At 42.4% G+C, this 20,901-nt stretch overlaps 1 protein-coding gene across 2 annotated transcripts in view; it reads right to left on the bottom strand.

Annotated features, from left to right (window-relative positions):
* ATP9B (ATPase phospholipid transporting 9B (putative)) overlaps positions 1-20,901 on the bottom strand; it is a 4,837,291-nt gene that overhangs the window by 1,835,387 nt on the left and 2,981,003 nt on the right. For both annotated transcript variants that reach the window (XM_044066988.1, XM_044066990.1), the window contains exon 13: positions 8,587-8,729. In XM_044066988.1, the coding sequence (XP_043922923.1) occupies positions 8,587-8,729 (143 nt within the window). The remainder of the gene's footprint in view (positions 1-8,586; positions 8,730-20,901) is intronic.

Below are 20,901 nucleotides of genomic sequence, written 5' to 3' on the forward strand. Positions count from 1 at the left end.
ATAACAGCTTTAAAAGGACCTGAGTGAAATCCTGTCACTCTTTATGGGGATCCTTGGCCATAGGAGCTACATGCTTGAACTTCTGATTTTTCTTCATCAGACCTAACAAGCTTAGGTGGTTCAGATCCTTGCCTCACTTCTATGAGGGAACCAGGAACTTCTTCCCTAATAAGTAGCTGGAGAATCCCCCTAGGCCCTTCCAAAAGAATCTGCCATAGCTCCCCCTTCTCAACTGTAGAAAATATATGCTCAACCTTGTAGATGTGTGAAAAACCAACCATGTGTTGGTCTCCAACTGGGTTTTAACACAGGGAGCTGGAGATGGAACCAGATGATCCTTGGGTTCTTCATCTGACATGAAGGAGATGTGTGACAGAAGTAGAAGTCTCTAAACAGATCTTTTCTGACTTCTTCTTCAGAGGAAGCTGAACATTCTGACAGCTGGATTCAGAAGCCATGGTTCTCTTCAAGAAGCAACTTCAGACATTGGTTCTCCAGGTAAACAGAAAGGGAGGACAAACAGATACAAACAGTTTTGGGTACAAAAGCCTGACAGATGGCACAGTGAGCACGATCATGGCCTGCTCTTAAGCAGAAAAAGCACTTGTCATGTCTATCTTTATGAGTAGTCTGCTTCCCACACTCACAATTCCCTTTTCTAGATGACATGTAAAATGGTTTACCAACAAAGAAGAAAAAGTGCCCAGTGAGGTACTTATCTGCTGGTGTCTTGGTAGCTGGAGCAACACAATGAATAATTTGACAAACTGAATTCAAAAAGTAGCGTTCAGACTGGCGGCAAAGAAGTTCCGAGGCTTGTCGCTTATGTACCTTAAGTTGTGGATGAAGGACATATGTCTGACGTACAATGCCCAGAAGGGTCTAAGGCTTTTGCATGCTGGCTGGATGTTCGCTATCCTTGGTAGGATATCCCTTTAGTAAAGAATAAAGCAACAGTGATGAGGAAAGACATTTTGTATATCTTCCAAGGTGTTAACTAAGGTTTATTTACAGTACATATCTGTCATGAAAATATAGGAACGGACTTAACAATCAAAGAGAAAGCTAAACAGGACTTGAATATCTGGAAAAATTCTGCCAAAAGAAGATACTACTACAGTCCTTTTTATATCTAAAGGAAATTATACAATTGTATCTGCTCTACATCAGATTATTACTGTACAAACTAAACCAAATCCAAGCTCTAGAAGAAAAAACTAACAAGAAAAAAAAAAAAAAAACATGAATCTACTTCAAGTTCAGAAAAGTCCATAGCAAATGTCAAGCCCTCAGAACAATGGAATTTGAAGCATTTATTGAAGATGTTGACTACAACATACAATAAAGTATCAAAGAAAAACTTTAAATGAATGACCACAATAGCCAGCCTGCTTAAGCATAAAAATACCTCAAGATTCTGTTACTAAAAATGTAAACAATAACTATGATGGAACAAAGATACAAAATGTGGTATGCAAAGGTTACTAATGCTCATATGGGGTACTATACAACAGTTCTATTCTTTCTTTTAAAAATGTTATTAAATAAAGATTATGGCAATGGTATATCTCTGTAAACACCATGATTTAAAATAATAACACTATACAAAATACAGATTTCCAAACAAAGTTACAGTTACATATCCATCTTTCTAAAAGGTAACACAGGAAAAATAAATTACTTAAACATTTTGCAACAATCTAACATACTAAAAGCTATACAAAAACTAAAATACCACAAAATAACAGACAGTGTACCCAAAGTTATGATGCGCTACAAAGTACAATTGTGTACATTTATCATAAATGTAGATGTTTGAGTGTATTCACTGTTGCAGTCCTCACATATGGGTTATCCGACTCCCGTTAGCCCTCAGTCAGCCCGAATACCAGAGTCCTTGGCATATGACATCAGCTGCCGCCGGTTGTAAAACTGATGTCATACGTCAGGTATAAAGGGAGGCAGCCGACACCATTTCCTCAGTTTTTCTTGCCTTAACTGTCAGGAGCCCCCAAAAGAAGGCTAATCCAGGAATGGTAGCACCCTGGACACGTCATACAAAAAATAAAAATCCATAGTCTGTGCCTTAGGAAAAAAGGGGGAATGGAAGGTGGGAAACCAGGAAAGGAATTAGCCTTCTTTTGGGGGCTCCTGACAGTTAAGGCAAGAAAAACTGAGGAAAGCTAGTGTAGTTATAAATTTTAAAGTCACCTTCGGTGCTGTATACAATAACCAATGGTGAAAGAGGTACAACTACCTCCTCTTCTGATTCCGCTTGTTCGTTGGAACACTCTGGTTTTTGTTGTTGTTGGATCTTAAGTTCCTCTGATGAATGTTCTGTCCTTGCGAAAATCCTGAACATTTTGTGCCTCGTACATATTGGGGTTATATGTGCGGCTGTTATTACTTTCCCCTTGATTTACAAAATTGTTACCATGCATTTGGTTTAAATTGTTCGCTCCCTGGTTAACATTAGCATCTTGAGTGATGTCATCTTGTTCCAAAAGGGTTGATAATGTACAACAGGGAACATTACGCAAATTAATTGTCAACATAATACTAGACTCTTGTGTACATTTTCTATAGATCACCTTTTTATTAAGGACATTTTGTGCAAAAATTGGAGAATCCTATCAAATGATAAGGAACTTCACGAACAGTTTGAAGTACCTCCAAAAATTACATTTAGAAGAGGAGTTAATCTGAAAACCCTTTTGCAAGTCGGAAAACACAAAGTGAGAACTTCAACCTTTGGTATGAGTAAATGCGGCTTTTGCAAACAATGCAAATTTATTAATGTGGGATCCTCTGTTAAAATTAACAATATTCAATATAGAGCGAATGGTAAATATAATTGCAACTCTAGGGCAATAGTTTATGTGGCTAATTGTACACTATGTCAAGCCTTCTACATCGGCAAGACAGAGCGCAAGTTAAAACAGCGGATGTATGAACACAATTATGCCATTGGTAAGAAGGAACCTACTAACGCCTTAGCTTGCCACATTATTAGACACCCAAATCACCAATTTCAGTTTTTTATACTGAAACAGGTGGATGATGCCCCACTTGTAGGTCCTTGGCAGGTTCAACTCGAAATGGAGGAGTTGTATTGGCAAATAAGGACGGCGGCTCAATTTTCCCCAGGACTGAATGAACAACTATCTATAACATCTATTTTAAAGAAATTGGCATTAAAAAGATAGTTTATTAGAACTCAGCACTTAGTTAACTTAATTTGTGGGTGAAAAGATCCATTTTGTGTGAATGCTCCCTTTGCAACTTTTTAGTCATTGGAAACAATGGTACTTAAGTAAACCCTGGTTAGACTTTGGTATCTTATTGTTGTTAGGCATTTAGCGTAGTATTTTTAATGCTTAGAGTAGAAGACTAGTATATATTATGCTCACATGAGCTTTTATTACATATTTCGTATGTTAGGTTGTGTACAGGCATTGAATGTTTTCATTATTCATATATATTTTTATATTATTATATTTTTATATATATATTTTTTATATGTAACATAGTCTCTTTTTGTATTTATTTAGTAGTGTTTTGTTTAAATAAGTATGCATTTGGTTGCTAAGCAATAGTTGCCTCATTGAACTTACGAGTGAGATTGATCACCTGACATTAATTAATTTAAATAGTAGTGCAACCTGGATTTGGTGTTTGTATCTTTTTTCTGAGGAAGGAGGGGTATTAACCCTTCCGAAAGCGCTAAATAAACTTGTTTTCTTCTTTTTGGAAGTCCCTTGGATTATCTTTTTGAATTACATCCTTTCGTTTTGGTACTGCGTGTTGGTAGCTTTGTTTTCTACTGTTTGTGTTTCACCAGTCAGTCGTGTCTTTGGGGTATTGCACCCTTCTAGCTGAAGAAATAGCTAAAAGGAAAGCAGCCTTCCTGGATAGAAACTTCAAATTTGCAGAGGCAGCTAGTTCAACGGGAGGCAGAGTAAGTTTTTTTAGGACAAAATTAAGATCCCAAGCAGGAGTAGGAGCACTTCTGGGAGGTCTAAGATTACTAGCTCCCCTCAGGAACTGTTTCATCAAGAGGTGAGAAAAAATGGGTTGCTCAAAAGAACAATGAGCCAAAATTTTGATTGAAGAAAAATAAAGTCCACCATTAAGCAATCCTGCTAGGTAGTCAAGAATGAGTGAAAGAGAAGGATGAGAAGAGTCTTCTCCTTTAGCTAGCATCCAAGAGCAAAATCTCTTCCATTTATCTGCATAGGATTTTCTTGTGCTAGGCCTCCTGGCCTCATAAAGAACTTCAACCACCTGTTTGGAAAGATTTAAGGTATTAGCCAGGCAGTTAAATACAGAATTTGAAGATGAGGATGAAGGAACTTTCCCCCTCCCTGAACCAACAGATCTGGTACCAGGGGAAGATGCCAAGGCTGAGCCTGGGAAAGGCTGCGAAGGAGGGGATATCAATGCTGCCTAGGCCAATCTGGAGCTATTAGAATAGCCTTTGGTTTTTCATCCCTTATCTTTAGCAGCACTCTGGGAAGAAGAGGCAGAAGAGGGAAGGCATAAACTGAGAGATGTGTCCATGGGAAGGACAACGCATCCACCCTCCAAGCTTTGTTGTGAAACTCCCTGGTGCAGAAGGTTGGAAGGAGATGATTGGTGTGAGAGAAGAAAAGATCCACTTGTGGGGTGCCCCAATGATGAGTGATGCGATGAAAAATGTCCCTGTTCAGTTGCCACTCGTGAGGATCCAGAACATGTCTGCTCAAATGATCCACCAAGGAGTTGAGCCTCCCTGGAAGATAGTGGGCTATTAGATGTAAGCCCATGGATGTTGCTATGGACCACAGTCTTATGCTTTGTCTGCACAAGGGGTAACAGTGAGTCCCCCCTTGCTTGTTGATGTACCACAAGACTGTGGTATTGTCTGTCCTGAATAGCAGAGTCTCAGGGTAGAGTAGGTCCTTGAAACCCAGCAAGGCCTGCTACACTGCCATCAATTCTTTTAGGTTTATGTGCAGATGAATCTGCTGGGTGCTCCAAGTCCCCTGTATGCCCCTGCCCTCCAGATGAGCCCCCCCATGCAACATCTAAGGCATCTGTGGTGAGAGTCTGTCTGGCAGGCAGTGGGCGGAAAAGCAGACCCTTGTTCTGAGAACAGGTTGTCGCCCACCAGAGGAACTCCATTTGCAGACAGGGAATCAGGGGAAGAATCAAGTCTAAGTCCTGTGTGTGTTGACACCAAAGATTCTTGAGGTACCACTGAGGTTTTCTCATATGCAGCCTTGCATATGGGATCAGCAAAATACATGAAGCCATGAACCCCAGTGCTTGCAGGAATTGCCTTGCAGAGAGCTGGGTCATGCTTGCCAAGTTCATGAAGTAAGCGGAAAGAACTTCTTGCTACTGTTGAGGGAGGAATACCATCTGGGTGGTTGTATTCAGCCTCGCTCCAAGGAAAACAATCTCCCTTGAAGGAACCAACTTTGATGTCTTTTCGTTGAGAGTGTAACCCAAAGATGTGAGAATGTTCTTCACAAAATCCAAATCCATTTCTAGTTGTTCTGGGGAGTTTGCTTGAATGAGACAGTCATCCAGGTAAGGATAAATTTGAATGTTTCTCTGCCTGCAAAAAGCAATGGCTGGAGCCAGGCACTTCGTAGAAACTCTGGGAGCAGTAGATAAGCCAAAGGCAATGCAAAGAATTGAAAGTGTTGATCCCCAGCCCTGAAGCGAAGGAACTGCCTGCAACTTTCCCCTATTGGGAGGTGCAGATAAGCCTCCTTGAGATCCAAAGTTACCAGTCATGAATCCTTGCCCAGCATCGGTAGTAATCGTTGAAGGGTGAGCATCTTGAATTTGGGAATCAACAGAAAAGTGTTTAGATTGGACAGATCCAGAATAGGGCACCAGGTGCCCCCTTTCTTGGGTACCAGAAAAAGCCTTGAATAAAAACCTAGGCCTGCCTGATTTGCAGGAACTGGCTCTATCGCCCCCATAGTCAGTAGAGAAGAAATGTGAGTTTCTACCTCTGCCTTGAGAGTTTTGGGTATGTCTGGGTACCCCTGTAAAACAGGGAAGGTGTGAAAGTAAAACTTGTAACCTTGGTTTACTATACTGAGCACCCATTTTCCTGTGATGGTACACCATACCTCTGCGAACCTGGCTAACCTTCCCCCCAAAGGAAACCCAGGGTCCGCGGAGGTAGGCACAAGAAGGCCGGAGTCATTGGGAATGCTTGCTTTGGGAAGCTGGCTTAGAACTCCCCAATTTAGCAGAAGAAGAATGCTATTGTTTAGCCCTTTGAGGCGCAGAAGTCTGCCCTCTGGAAGATCTGAAACCTCTAGGCCTAGAGCGACCCTGCTTGCCAGGATCAGGGAAAGACCAATTCTTGGAAGGATAATGCCTACTAAACGGAAGAGGCTGAAACTGAAGGAAATCTTTTACAGCTTGGATATATTTTGCCTTATCCTCCAACTTTTTCAGTACCTCCTCAGCCTTATTACCAAAAAGATTGTCCTTGTGCAAAGGAACATCCAGCAATTTAGACTTAACTGGTACAGAAAGAGGCTGCTCCCTGAGCCAAGCATGCCTTTTAAATTACGGAACAAGCAGCTGCTGCTCTGCAGGAAGCCTGCAAAGTGTCAAAACCACAATGAAGTGAATGCTTATTAACTAAAGCGGCAGAATTCAGTTAAGTCTTGTAAATGTTTGTTTTCCATCATGGAAGGAATATCTCCAAGTTTAGCCTTAATAGCCTCCAACGTATGCTGCAGATACTTAAGCATGTGAAAAAGACAATTCACGGATCTAATGGCATGAGTTGCAGAAGCATAGACATTTTTACCCCACCTGTCCAAGGCCCTAGATTCCTTATCAGAAGGCACAGGGTTTCTAGCAATAGTAGCCTTAACACCCTTGGGGCCTTGAGAAATAATTTCTGGATCAGCAGCAGGGTTTCTAAAAAGGAATTGATGAGAATCAGGAACCCTGTAATATCGATCCGGTTTTCTGGAGGCAGGAGGAACAGAATTAAAAGTTAAAAGTTAAAGAATTTTCCATGAAAACATCATCCACAACTTCCAAAACTGGAGGTATAGCCAGAGGCTTATGCTGTGGCAAATCTAAAAATTCCCTGACTCTTTTAGACTGTTGAAAATCCTGACATTCCCATATAAAATGCTCCCTAATAGTATTCAAAGTATCCCCAAAGGAAAAATCTTCTGGAGGGGAGGCAGAAGGGATAGAGTCCTCAGCATCAGAATCCTCAAAGCCAGAAAACAAGTTGAGAATTTCCTTCTTTACCAGCAGACAAACTTGAAATCTCAGAATCTGAAACAGACAAAACATCAGGAGATAATTCCTAGCCCTCTTTGAAGGGGGGGGGGGTGACAGCCCCTAATCACAGAAAGAAGATCATCAGCCATCTTTACCAATTGGGACTGAGGTACAGGAGGGAAGGCCGACACCTGCTTGTGAGTAGGTTTGCGGCTGGAAGGTTTACTAGCAATCCAGAGGGACTCGGGTGGCCTAGCAACTGCAGAAGTCTGAGCTAAGGTAGTCGGTCTGGTTCTGGTCTCATGTCAAAGAGAAGAGGCGTCAGAAATCAGTGCCTGCAAAGCGGCTCCGGATCCATCTGAGACGGCAACAGGTGGAGGGTCTGAAGATGAAATAGCAGCCTGCGGTATGGAGGACTCCGTAAAGGTCTCACAGAGGCTTGCGGCTGAAAATCTGCGGACTGCAGGGGCTGCAAACGTGCCTCACTGACTACCGCTGTGCTGACGACCAATTTCACTGGTGCGTCGTCAGTAGATTTAACTCTAGGCTTGTGGCGGTCCTTGTCTTTGTGTTTCCTAGGAATATCAGAAGTCAGGAGACCAGAAGATGCCATACTGATGAACTTAGGCCAGACTCCGAAATGCTTATACAAAATTTTAGCTCTACGGCATATGGTACGCGGGTTAAAGGAAGCACAGAGATCTCAGTTAGGGATGTCGTGCTCAAGGCCCAAACAAGTTATACAATAGGAATGGAAATCGTGGTGTGGAATCTGTTTTCCACAGGCAAGACAGTTATTAAATTTATCTGACATTTGTTAAAGCAAGAAAAGGGGATCCCCAACGGGGTACTTATCTGAAGGCGCCTTCAACTTGGTAGTCGGAAAGGTACACGGCCGACTGGCCCTAGTGCGAATTGCATCTGCTTCGGGCTCCGCGGCAAGAAAGACTGAGGAAATGGCATCGGCTGCCTCCCTTTATACCCGACGTACTGATATCAGTTTTACAATTGGCGGCAGCCAACATCATATACTAAGGACTCTGGTATTCGGGCCGACTGAGGGCTACCGGGAGCCGGATAACCCATATGTGAGGACTGCAACAGTGAAACACGAAGAACATCAGTGACTGTCCGAGATGATGATTATTAAACGCAGATAATTCAAAGGATTAAGCATGGGGTAAAACACATTTAATCTACATAAAATTATTTTATACGTGAACCATAAGGAAGAGTACAATAAGTGCAAAACCGTTGGCTTTCTTTTACAAAATTTTCATATGTTTTTCAAACAAAATTACTGTATGAGCAAAAATATGCTCTTTGAGGTACCTGTTTTATCTGTTAATAAATAAACCAAGCGGCCCAATTCTTCTGGAATGGTGCTGGTCCTGACTACTGTACCAGGGATATTTTCATCCTTCATAATCATCCAGCCATATGCTGCTTTCCCCATGTCCAAGTTCACACGCAAGCTATGTGGATACAAAATTAATAAGAAGTTTAATAAAGCTTTAATGAGCACCTGCATCATTCTGAAAATACAAGCATGTGACAACTTCATTAAAGCAAAACCTAAAATCCTAAAATTGACAGAAATGTGTCTTACTAACATTACTGACAATCATGTATGAATACCAAACAAGCAGCTGCATCTGAAGAGATAAGAATAAATTATTTAACTGAAAAAGAATTAAATGCCAAGGTTATAAGCTACATCTGCCAAATAAAACACTGCCTAGTAAGCCAAGTGATTTAAGAAGTACATGGGAAATGTTCCTGCTATCACGCTTTTAACAAACAGAAAATGTTGTCAAGTGTGGTACCTACCATAGATACACAGGAGAGAAGTAAGCAGGGATTAATTCTTCCCCTCATGCTTACTTCCCAGTGAAACACGGTGTATTCCAATAATTTTTCTATAGCAGCACTACCTCCTCCATAAGTCAAACCAAAGTTCTTCAGAATGGCGACACACTGTTATAGGCTGATGTGAACCCTGCATATAATGCTCTTCGTCAGACAAGTTTATTTCTTTTGAAAGAAAGCTCCAGGTAAAACTTAAACTTACAGCGTCAAAAATAACTTCTAAAACATTTAATAAATGATGCGCAGTTAATCACATAACTGCTTAAAGAAGACAGCACTGCTGAATATACAAAATATTCAAGAGCAACTGAAAAACAAATCTAGCACAGGGACAGAAATGATAAAATTACTTCTCCTTTACACTATGGATAATAAATAGTTCACACAACTATAATAACTTTGAGAGAGTTAGTTGGACAGTAATCTTTGCTATTGGCCTTATTCTAAAGCAGTTTCAATATTTCCCAGACATCTAACAGTAATTAAATTATCTGTTCTTAGTTTAATAATCCTGACTAATGACAACTACAGGATCCTCTAAACAGAAGTGACAAAAGCTGCCATACCAATGCAATAGACACCAGAAGTTCAATGTTTAGTAAAACTGTGTAATAGCCTAAGTCACTGTCTCTACGGTTTTGTGGGTATTAACATGATCAAAATAAGCAACAGAAGAGCAATAGTCTTTGAAAAGTATGCCTTAGCAGGTTCTTTTAAGGTTGTGCCACACTCCTCACAAAAAAGTAAGATTAGCTTGCTACCTGGAAAAGGTTTGCTTAAATAAATTCAGTCTTCTGTTTCCATTTCATAAATGAGACAAACCTCATTTACATCTTGTTTCCATAGGTAGCATATCTCAGTTATCTGTTCAATTTTCTTTTGCTCACATACTTTGCAAGGAAAACTGGTAGCTGCATGCACTTGTTCAATAAAACAGCAAAATTATTTAAAGTATAAAGGAAGGATCCATTTCCAGTGTCACTCGTGTAAGCATCCATGCCAAATCTAGTCAAACTCAAACTGTTTATCTCCTGAACAAGGCAGCAGTTTTCAGCACATCAGAAAAGGATAGGTAGACTTTGTTGCATTATTGAAAGTTTCTTAGAACAACAATTATATGTATGATTAAAACAATGTTTGGTATTGTGAACTTTTATACTGTAATGTTTTACATCTTGTACATATGATGAGTGTGGATGAGGTTGCTTTAAATGTCTGTTTTTTTGTGGAGGCTTGGCTGTCACATAATTCAATTAGATTTATTATATAAACCAGTTTTACATTCTTAATTTTGTCTGAAGAAGTTTTATATGAATAAAACAAAATGTTAAATCTATTTTTAACAGTCTAATGTCAATTTAATATCCGTTGTTTTTGGAATTAATTACTCGGTGGTTTATCGTATTTTGAGCCAGTAAGTTAGCGTATCTGCGGACTAGCGTTTGATTTTTGTTTGGACTATTAGCTATGAGGACATGGAGGTAAGTGTCTTTTAGGTCTAGTGTGACCATGAGGGCATCTTGGAACTTCATGAGAAGTCATTTTTGTAAAGTAAAATTTTGAACTTTGGGAAATTGAGACATTTGTTAAGTTTCAAAAGATCCAAGTTGGCCGTCCAAGTGCCTTGCCTGTTTGGAACTAGAAAGATCATTGAGTAGAAGCCTTTTCCCTCCTGACCTGAAGGAACAGGTCAAATGGATCTGTGGTGAAGCAGTTCTCAGAGGATAGGTGGTAAGAGGCTTTCTTGTTCTTTTGGTGGTTTTGGAATTCCCAAGAAGTGTGGGATTTCTCTGAAGTAGATGTAGCACCATGTAGTACCTCCTTTCTATGATGTTGAGGACCTACTAGTTCCTGGTGATGGTTTTCTATTGTTTTAAAAAGAAGAAGAGTCTTCCAGCCAGAAGTTTGGAGGGAAAGTTGGGGATGAACATAGTCACAGTTGGTCTCTGTGGCTGGAAGGGCTCTTTGGAGCTTGCTGTTCTGTGTGATTGCTCTGGATGCCATCTCCTCAATTATCTGGGTCTCTTGCCATAGGGAGGTCTCCCCAAAGGCCAAGGTTTTCAGGGGTAATTCATACTGCATCATTTATGTTGAAAGACAGATAAAAATAACTTCATTGTGTTTATTTGCTTTTCTTTTTTATCCAGTTTTTTAAAATCCTGTTCAGCCTGAGGTGAAAAAGAAATAATTTGTCTAGTGGGGCATCCAGTAGTTCAGCCTTGACCTGATGTGACAGGGGCTGGATTATGAGCAATGCATGTCTGCAGATGTCAGAACCTGTGGCAGCTGCTCTGCATGATGCATCTAAGGTGTCACAGTCACACTTTAGGGAGTGCTGCAGACTTGCAAAGCTTCTTCTGCTTTCTCTCTCTTGAATTTCCTTTGATAAAGTTCTAGCCTCAATACAGTCCACCTTAACTAGAATTTTGTCCTGGAGAAATTCAAAGTAATTTAGTAAATAAACTTGGCAAGTCAATGCTCTTACTGCAAGGGTGGGAGAGGTATAAGCTTTTCCCCCCAAATCTAATAGTCTACTTTCTCTGTCATTACGTATAAACGTGTAGTTGGCCCCTAAGGTAAATCTTTTGTGGATTAAGTACAGACTACTAAGGGGCCCAACTTGGGATTTTTTGTAAAGATGCCTGTGAGAGTCAAGCACTGTGCAAAACCTGTTTATCTAGGAGCAGGTGGTAAAGAATCAGTATGTAAAGCAATGTCTTCAAAGACATCATCCAGTACTACTATGTGTATGGGTGGGGGGAAGGGGTGGGGTAGCCAGTGTTACGGGAAAAGGCAAACTTAGCATAGGTTCATAGGTAGGTACTAGGCTATTGGCCCTAGGGCCTGTACAAGCATAGCCAAAAAGGTACCCTGGCTTTCGCCACCCAAGAAAATTATTTTCCTGTGCCCCTATCAAGCAGAACCACAGAAGTGATCCCCGGGGTGAATTTCCTATTACCCATACAATCATCAAGATTTTTCTTGAAGAGTGCTAATGAGGAGCTCTGTTTGACATAGATAGGTAGTCTGTTCCAGAGTATGGGAAGTCTCTGGGACAGGAATCTATCCCTCCAGCATGTTCTGTTTATTGTGGTGACAAGGTTTAGGTCCCTAGAGCGTGTAGCTCGGAGGGATTGGGATTTCTTTAAGTGGAGCATGTCCAAAAGCTCTGGTTTTGACACAGCTTTGTATGTTAGGCAGAGATCGCCTCTGAGTAGGTGATATGCAACAGAGTAAAGCTGGAGTTTTTTGAGACGGTCTGCGTAAGGCATCTGTTTGAGGCCAGTAATCCTCTTTGTGAGGTATTTTTGCGGCCTTTCCAGTTGTTGTAGATGTCTTGTGAGGTACATACCAAAAGGGGCGTTGTACTCTATAATGGGTCTAATGAGTGATGAGTAGAGGGGAACAATGACCTCTTTTTTTTTGGATGAGAAACCTTTTGTGATGAGGTGTGCCACATAGAAGTATTTCCTGACCACTGTGGTGATGTGATTATCAAAGGAGAGACTACTGTCCACCTGTGTCCCAAGGTCCCTTATCACACTTTCGGTGTTAAGTAGACTACCGCCTATGTGGTAGTTCATGGGTGCAGAGTTTTTACCAAAGGGGATGATAATGCACTTTTTGGCAGTGAGCTTGAGACCATGTCTTTGACACCAGGCATCTGTCTCAGAGAGACCCTTTTGTAGATGTCCACATTGTTAGGAGTTTCGATTATGGCTCCTAGTTTGCAGCCATCTGCAAATTTAGTTAGCCAAAGACCTTCAGTTTTAGCCTGTACTTCAGAGAAGTAGATACCAAACAGGAGAGGACCCAGGACTGAACCCTGTGGTACTCCACTTGCCACTGGTCTGAAGTCCGATTTGGAGTCTGCTACTTTCACAGTGTGGGTTCTGTCAGTAAGCCAGTTGGCAACCCATCTTGTGACATAGGGATTTCTACCTAGTTTAGTGAGTTTATCTATAATTCCAGAGTGGGGGATGGTGTTGAATGCCTTGGCGAGATCTAGATTGGCTGTGTGAACCACTTTACCCTCATCTATGGCTTTGGTGTCTACTTCAAAGTAGTCTATCAGGTTTAGGAGACATGATCTGCCTTTTACAAACCCAAACTGTGTGGGGTCCAGAATTTGGAGATCTCCAATGTCTTTGTTTATGAGTTCCATGATGATATGTTCCATGGCCTTGCAGACTAGGCTCGTCAGGCTAATGGGGCGGTAGTTCCTGGGGTCTGTTTTGGCCCCCCCTTTGTGGAGTGGGATAACTGTCACGGTGTGCCATTCAATGGGCACAAAGCCTGAGGTGAGGCTATGATTGAACATGGTACTTAAGTGGGGTGCCAGTTCATTCTATAGTTCATGTAGAAGGCAGTCTGGGATGTTGTCAGGTCCCATGGATGCTGTGTTCTTGGCTTTGGAGAGTGAGGTTTTTACCTGTGCAGCCATGATTACAGGAACTTTGCATTCTTCCGGTATAAAGATGGGCCCTTTAGGGGGTGAGAGGGGGGTAAAGTTAACACTGAACCTATCTGCCAGGATGTTGGCAATATCAGTTGGTTCTGTATATTTAGTGTCATTGTGCTGTAACTCAGAGCAGAGCTGAGTGTTGCCATTGAGATTCTTGACATAGCTATAGAATGCTTTGTGGTTGTCTTTAGAATCAGTGGCAATTTTGTTTTCATAACTAGCTTTGGAGGATTTTATGAAGGATCTCAGCTTCTTACTGAGGATGACCAGGGAGTTCCTCCAATCGTGGGAGTTTACTCTTTTTTGCAAGAGTTTCTTTCTTCTGTTGTAGAGTTTGTTTATGGCAGAAGACCACCAGATTGGCTTCCTTTTTTTGGAGGATAGCATCTTGGTTCTGTTAGGGATAGCATGATCCATGCACTCGTGTAAGTGCTTATAAAGTGCATTTGTGTAGGATTCAGCAGTCGCACCTCTAATGTCCATCTGCATGGGTGTCGTGAAGTTTGCCACTTCTGTCTTAAGAAGCGTGAAGTTGGCTTTGGAGAAATTTTTTACGGTTGTTTCCCTAATGGGGGGTGGGAGCGGGATGTGGATGTCTAGGGTGATTAGCTTGTGGTCGGATCTGACCAATGAGGAGCTGATCTCTGGTGTGGAACACCGGCCACCCATGTTGGTGATGACCAGGTCTAGGATATTGCTGCCTCTGGTGGGGGTGTGGATAAGTTGATCCAAAGCGTTGGAACTGATGATTTCCAGAAAACGTTGAGCAAAAGAGTTGGTACATGAGTAGTTTTCCCAAATTAATGGTAGGATAGTTGAAATCACCCATTATTAGAGTGTTGGGATGTACCTTAATATTTTCCAATGTATCAAGAAAAGAGGAGTGGGAATCCTGGGGCATGGTGGGGGGTCTGTAGCATGCTACAATCTGGATTGCAGTTTTCCCCAGAGTTAGTTGAACTTGGATAATCTCGGATGCATTATGCTGAGCAACCAGCTTGGAGTTGTGGGTATCCTTAATGAATATGGACACGCCTCCACCTTTAGTGTTTCGGTCCGGGTTTGGTGGCCGAAAGGTGTGTTATGAATTATAGACTGGTAATGCAGGGGTGCTCTCTGGAGCTTTGAACCAGGTCTCTGTCACTGCACACGTCAATGTTCTCCATTTTGAGGAGTGCCTCGAGTGAGTGCATTTTGAGGTCTAGACTTGTAGCATTACCCTCAGAGTTTGCTTGCTTGTACCTGTTACGGTGGTGAATTTGTTATTTGAACCTTGCCTAAAAAAGGCACTATAGGGGTGGCAAGAGCCTTTGCCAGTATCCGGAATCCCAAGGGCGACAGGTGCAGGCCATCTCTGGCAAAGCAGCGTGGTCTGTCGATCATGTCATCCCAGGCAGACAGATACTGGATTCCCTTAGAATGACACCAGAAGCTTAGCCAATTGTTAAAGTCAATCATTTTGTCCTTGTACTGTGGTATCATTCTGGGTGATGGCAGGATGCTACTCAGGGCTAGGGTCATACCTGCCTGGGCTACAAGATCGGAGAGCTCCTCCATGTGGCTTTTCATGTAGTCCAGGGAGGTGTGTCTCAGGTCATTCACACCAACATGGACAATGACAGAGTCATATTTGTACTTGTTGTGGAGTGACCTGTGTGCGTGCGTTATGTGGTGGATCCTGGCACCTGACAGGCAGCTGACAGTAACTTTTTCCTTGTTTAGCCTGGTGAGTGGAACATCAGTGTGCCTGACTATAGAGTCACCTATGACTAGAGTGTTGGGTACGTTATGCCTTATGGGCTGTAGCTGAGTGGCACACTGAGTATGTGGGCTATGTGTCATTTGGGTTGTGCTGGGGGGCGGTGGAGGTTGCTTGCATTTCTGCTTTGGAGGTCTTTGTTGTTTGGGCAGATTTGTACTGAGAGCCTCTGCGAATGTAGATATGTGTTTTGTGCTTCTGTGTGTGTGTTTTGGTGGTGTAGGTTTTGAGGGACTATGTGATGAGTGTGGTGCGGTGCAAGTGTTTACCTTCTCCTCTTGACTGTCTAGGCCAGTGTTTGGCGAAGAGAGCTTTGCTTACAGTTTCGCTATATAAGTGCATCTCTCACAGGTCATAGTGTTGGGTGGTAGGAGGAGAGGGTTGTGTGTGTACATGAGTCAATTGCTGCATTGTCCCAAGATGCCCAGATTCATCAGGTAGACAGGAGAAAACATCGGGAGCTGACCTTTAGACATGCCTGAATAGGTGCTTATTTATTAAGTACTAAAAACTGTTTTCCTCTAGACAAGTGAGGAAAGTTGAGTGCTGTAGTAATTTGTAACTTATTTAGTGCTTACAATGAGTTCTGAACAAGTGCTGAGCTCAAAGAAACAGATGAGTGCTAAAACTAAAAAGCTGGCTAGTTGCAAGTGAAATTTTGAAGAACAGACTTTATGGCGCCAGGAATAGTTTAACCCCAGTTAAGTGGGGGTGGGGGGTGGACTTAGGAGCTCACAAACAGTCCTGGACACAGCAAATCCGTATCTGGGCAAGACCTGCCACAGGAAAGGGGGGAAGCAAGCTTATAATTTTTTTTCCAGTAAAGTGGAAATGGAGAAAGCTGGAAAAGAAGTTAATTCAACGTTAAGAATCTGAGTGGGTTGGCCTTCAAAAATGTTCTCTATTAGATTGTGTGAACTAATGACACTAGACTGGGAGAAGTGTCACAGATCAAATATACAGTATGGGCAGGTAACTTCAAAGCCACCAAGTATAAGAACACACAACACTAGGGAGGGTGAGTGGGAAATTACAGTTCCTAGCTGTAGCCACTAAATTAAAGTTTTAAACAGATCAAGGAGCAGACTCGAGAATGCTTTTAACTGTAAACAGACAATTATCAAAAATGCACAGAAAAGCTCAGATAGAGCACTCACAAATAGAAAATACAACTCTCAGTATGAAAAAGCAGCAGTTTACACTTAAGTAATGTTAAAACATTATAAAACAGTACATAAATGCAGTGAAACAATAAAAAAAGCTTTATAACAGTGCAAAATGCAGATCAACTGTATAGCACAATTATAAGTGTTTCAGAAGTGCAGTTCAGTGAAATAAGTATAAGAAATAACTTATTCTGCTCTTGGAATCTTAAGGAATTTCCACTTATGCAATGCAATCCAGAGCCTGAGCCATATTTAATGGGTCTGAGCTTGTGAAAACTGTTTTCCTTCCCAGCTGAAAGCCTCCTTCATTCTATGAAGGGTATCCTAAAAAGAAAAGTCCTTGGTGGGGAGGAAGAAGAGATGGTGTCATCTAAGTTTGAATCTGGGAAAGTTTGTGGTGACAAGTGGACAACTTCTCCTCACCCTTCGAGCTTAGGAAATTGACCTCTCCTGAAAGGGTCTATATTATATCCTCGAACGCTTAAAAAAGCGTACGCTGATTGATCAAACTTATTTTCACGAAACTGCAAAATATCGAAGCAGCAGAAACTCGAATTTTTTCCTAGGGAAAGAATTCGGTTGTCCATTTCTGTTGCTTCGGTATTTTCAGTGTTATGGTAGAAAGTTACCGGTCGGATGATTCAGGTAAGTGTGCGATTGTGTGGATGTGAGTGTTAGGGTGATTTAGGGTTAGGGCTCGGGTTAGGTGTGTGTGCGATTGAGTGGACATGAGGGCTAGGGCGGATTTAAGTGAGTTAGGGTTAGGGAGCGGGTGAGGTGAGTGTGCAATAGTGACGGACCTTAGGGTTAGGGTTTGGGTTAAGGTAAGTGGGTAGTTAGTGGTGTGTGCATAGCTTAGTGTAGGGTTAGGTATCAGATTTTAGGTGTATGTGTGTGGATTTCTGTTTGTTTGGTGTGCTTGTGTTGTATGTATGTGTTTTGGATCAGCGATTTTTTTCCCTGGGAAAAAAAAATCTCTGATCTGACAGTTCGAGATTGCAAGCTTTCACTTAAATTAGGTCGATCAATCAGCGTTCGCTTTTTTAAGCGTTCGATGATATAATATAGACCCTCCTGAAAGGCCACCTTCCTGCTTCTTTTGGATGGGGAGGGCTTAGTAGTAGAAATATGGGGGGGGGGGCCTGGATTTCATGAAAACCATGAATTCCTGTGCTATTTTCATGAGGTCTTGGACTTCAGCCTGAGAAGAAGTATCTGAAGGGAGGGGAAAAGGAAAGGAAATAGTTCACTTCAGTTTTAGAAAGGATGACTTTGGGTTGCGGTCATCTGCCTGAGACTTCAGTTTCAGTGACAGAGGTAGACACAAACCACAAAACAAATCTCAGAAGCTGAGGAATGCTGAGTGACATCAAATCCAACCAAAATCTGTGTTGTGGTAACAGTGGTAGGTAGGCCAGAGAGCATAGCAGCCTCCTGAAGGGTCATGCCAGACAGTTTGGACCTAGGAGCTGGCGGACCAGGGGGCTGCAAAGGCATCACACCTGGGTCATTGGTCGACTTAGGGACTACAGCTGGAACTTCTCAGAAAGAACACAGTCCTTGATCTTTCTGTCTTTCCATTTCTTTGGAATGAGGCTATCAAAATCTGGTGCTTTAAGACCCACCGGCAACAGTCAGTTGTGATGTCATTAGAGAAACTGAGGAGGCTAATACCTCGGCCCCATGTTTCAAAATTTTTGCATGGAATTTTGCACAGTCAGGGTAATTACAGACATCATGCTTAGGTCCCAAGCAGAACAGACAAAACGACTGAAAATCCTTATGCGGAACTTCTTCCCAGAGTTCAAGCAACTGTTGACCTTTTTAAACATTAAATTAATACAGAAAAATCCCCAACAGGGTACTTTATCTGACTGGAAGGAAGAGACACTACGGAAAAATGAACCGATCAAACTGTGAGCATTCTGAACACATATGAAGCGCATCAGACCGCACGGCTAGGAATAACTGATGATGGCATTGATGGATGCCCTTCTTATACCCTAATGTCCAGACATCAGTTTGCTATGGATGTTGCCAAGACTCTGGAAATTGGGCCAGTCATGGTCTAATGGCATGAAGACCCAAAGATCAGAACTGCAACACTGACTACAAAGAACATCAGCATAGGTTCACAGGTGTGTACTAGGCTAATGGCACTGGAGCCTTTACAAGCCTAGCCCATGGAAGTGCCCTGGCATTGTGCCGCCCGACATTAGTTCCCAGTGTCTCTATCAAGCAGAGACAATGGAGTGATCCCCAGGATGAACTTTCTATTATCCATCCACTCATCAAGATTTCTCTTGAAGAGGGACAGCGAGGTGCTCTGTTTGACATGTATGGGAAGTCTATTCCAGAGCATGGGCAGTCTCTGGGTGAGGAACCTATCCCTCCAGCATGTTCTGTTGATTGTGGTAATGAGGATGAGGTCTCTGGAGCATGTGGTGCAGAGGGATTGGGATTTCTTTAGATGTAACATTTCTGCCAGAGCTGGATCAGACATGGCTTTGTAAGTAAAGCAGAGATTGCCTCTAAGTAGGCGATATGAGACACAGAATAGCTGGAGTCTTACTTTCTGACCACAGTGGCAATGTGGTGGTCGAAGGAGAGGCTGCTGTCAACCTGTGTCCCCAAACGTCTTATAACACCTTCAGTGTTCAGTGGGCTTCCATTGATGTGGTAATTAGTGGAAACTGAGTTTTTACCAAAGGGGATGATGACGCATTTTTGGTTTTAAGTTGAAGGCCATGGTTTCAACTCCAGTCACTGGTCTCAGTGAGGCTTTTCTGGATGCCTGCATCATTTGGGGAGTTAAGAATGGCTCTCAGCTTGCAGTCGTCTGTGAACTTGGTCAGCCAGAGTCCCTTTGTGTTGGCCTGGACTTCTGAGAAGTAGATGCCGAACAGGAGAGGACCCTGTGGAACTCCACTCATGACTGGTCAACAGTCTGACTTGGAGTCTGCTACTTTCACACCATGTGTTCTATCTGTGAGCCAATTTACAACCCACCTAGTGATATAGGTGTTGATGCCTAGTTTGGTGAGTTTATCAATAATTCCTGAGTGAGGAATGGTATCAGAGGCCTTGGCCAGATCGAGGTAGGCTGTATGCACTGCCTTACATTCATCCACAGCCCTGGTAACTGACTCAAAGAAATCAACCAGGTTAAGCAGGCATGATCTCCCTTTCACAAAGCCAAATTGCATGGAGTCTAGAGTTTGGAGATTACTTAAATCTTTGTTAATCAGGTCCATGATGATGCGCTCCATAGCATTACATATCAGACTCGTCAGACTAATGGGGCAATAATTCCCTGGGTCTGTAGTCACTCCCCCTTTATGGAGAGGGATGACTGTAATAGTACGCTATTCGGTAGGGAAAAAGCCTGAGGTGAGGCTGTGACTGAACAGGGCACAAAGATATGGTGCCAGTTCACTTTGTAGTTCATGTAGAACACAGCCAGGGATATTATCGGGTCCCATGGAAACTGTATTCTTGGCCTTGAACAATGCAGCTTTAACCTATGCTGCAGTAATGCTGGGTAACGGGCATTCTTCCGGTATTATGATTGGTCCTTTGGGGGGGGGTAAAGCTGGCACTGAATCTGTCGGCCAGTATGTTGGCAATATCTGTTGGCTCAGTATAGGAGGTACCATTGTGCAGTAACTCAGAGCAAATCTGGGTGTTGCTGGGGAGGTTCCTGACATAGCTACAGAAGGCCTTGTGATTGTTTTTAGTGTCTGCCACAATTCTGCCTTCATAGCTGGCTTTAGAGGATTTGATGAGTGATCCCAACTTTTTTTGAGGCTAATAAGGGAGGTTTTTCAGTCTTGGCACTTCACCTTTTTCTGTTGTAGAGTTTATTAATGGCAGGGGACCACCAGATTGGTTTCCTTTTTTGGGAGGAGAGCGTCTTGGTTTTGTTGGGTATGGCTAGTTCCATGCATTTATGTACATGTTTGTACAGTGCACTGGTGTATGATTCGGCAGTCATGCAGCTATTTTCCATTGGCATGGGTGTCGTGAAGGAAGCCACTTCTGTGTTTAGGAGTCCAAACTCAGCTCTGGAGAAGTTTTTCAAGGTGATTACCTTTGCGGGGGGGAGGTGAGATGTGGATTTCCATGGTGATTAGTTTATGGTCAGATCTGACTAGGGAGGAACTGACTATTGGTGTAGAGCAACTGTCAACCATGTTAGTAATAACCAGATCAAGGATGTTGTTTCCTCTAGTGGGGGTCAGAATGAGCTGGTCCAGGGCATTGGAACTGATGAATTCCAGGAAGCGCTGGGCCAGTGTATTGGTGCTTGAGTAGTTTTGCCAGTTGATGGAGGGGTAGTTGAAGTCTCCTAGTAAGATTGTGTTGGGTTGGACCTTGATAGATACCAG

This window comes from Protopterus annectens, chromosome 3.part1 (assembly GCF_019279795.1).
Source record: "Protopterus annectens isolate FY-2018-M chromosome 3.part1, PAN1.0, whole genome shotgun sequence".
Classification (NCBI taxonomy): Eukaryota; Metazoa; Chordata; order Ceratodontiformes; family Protopteridae; genus Protopterus; species Protopterus annectens.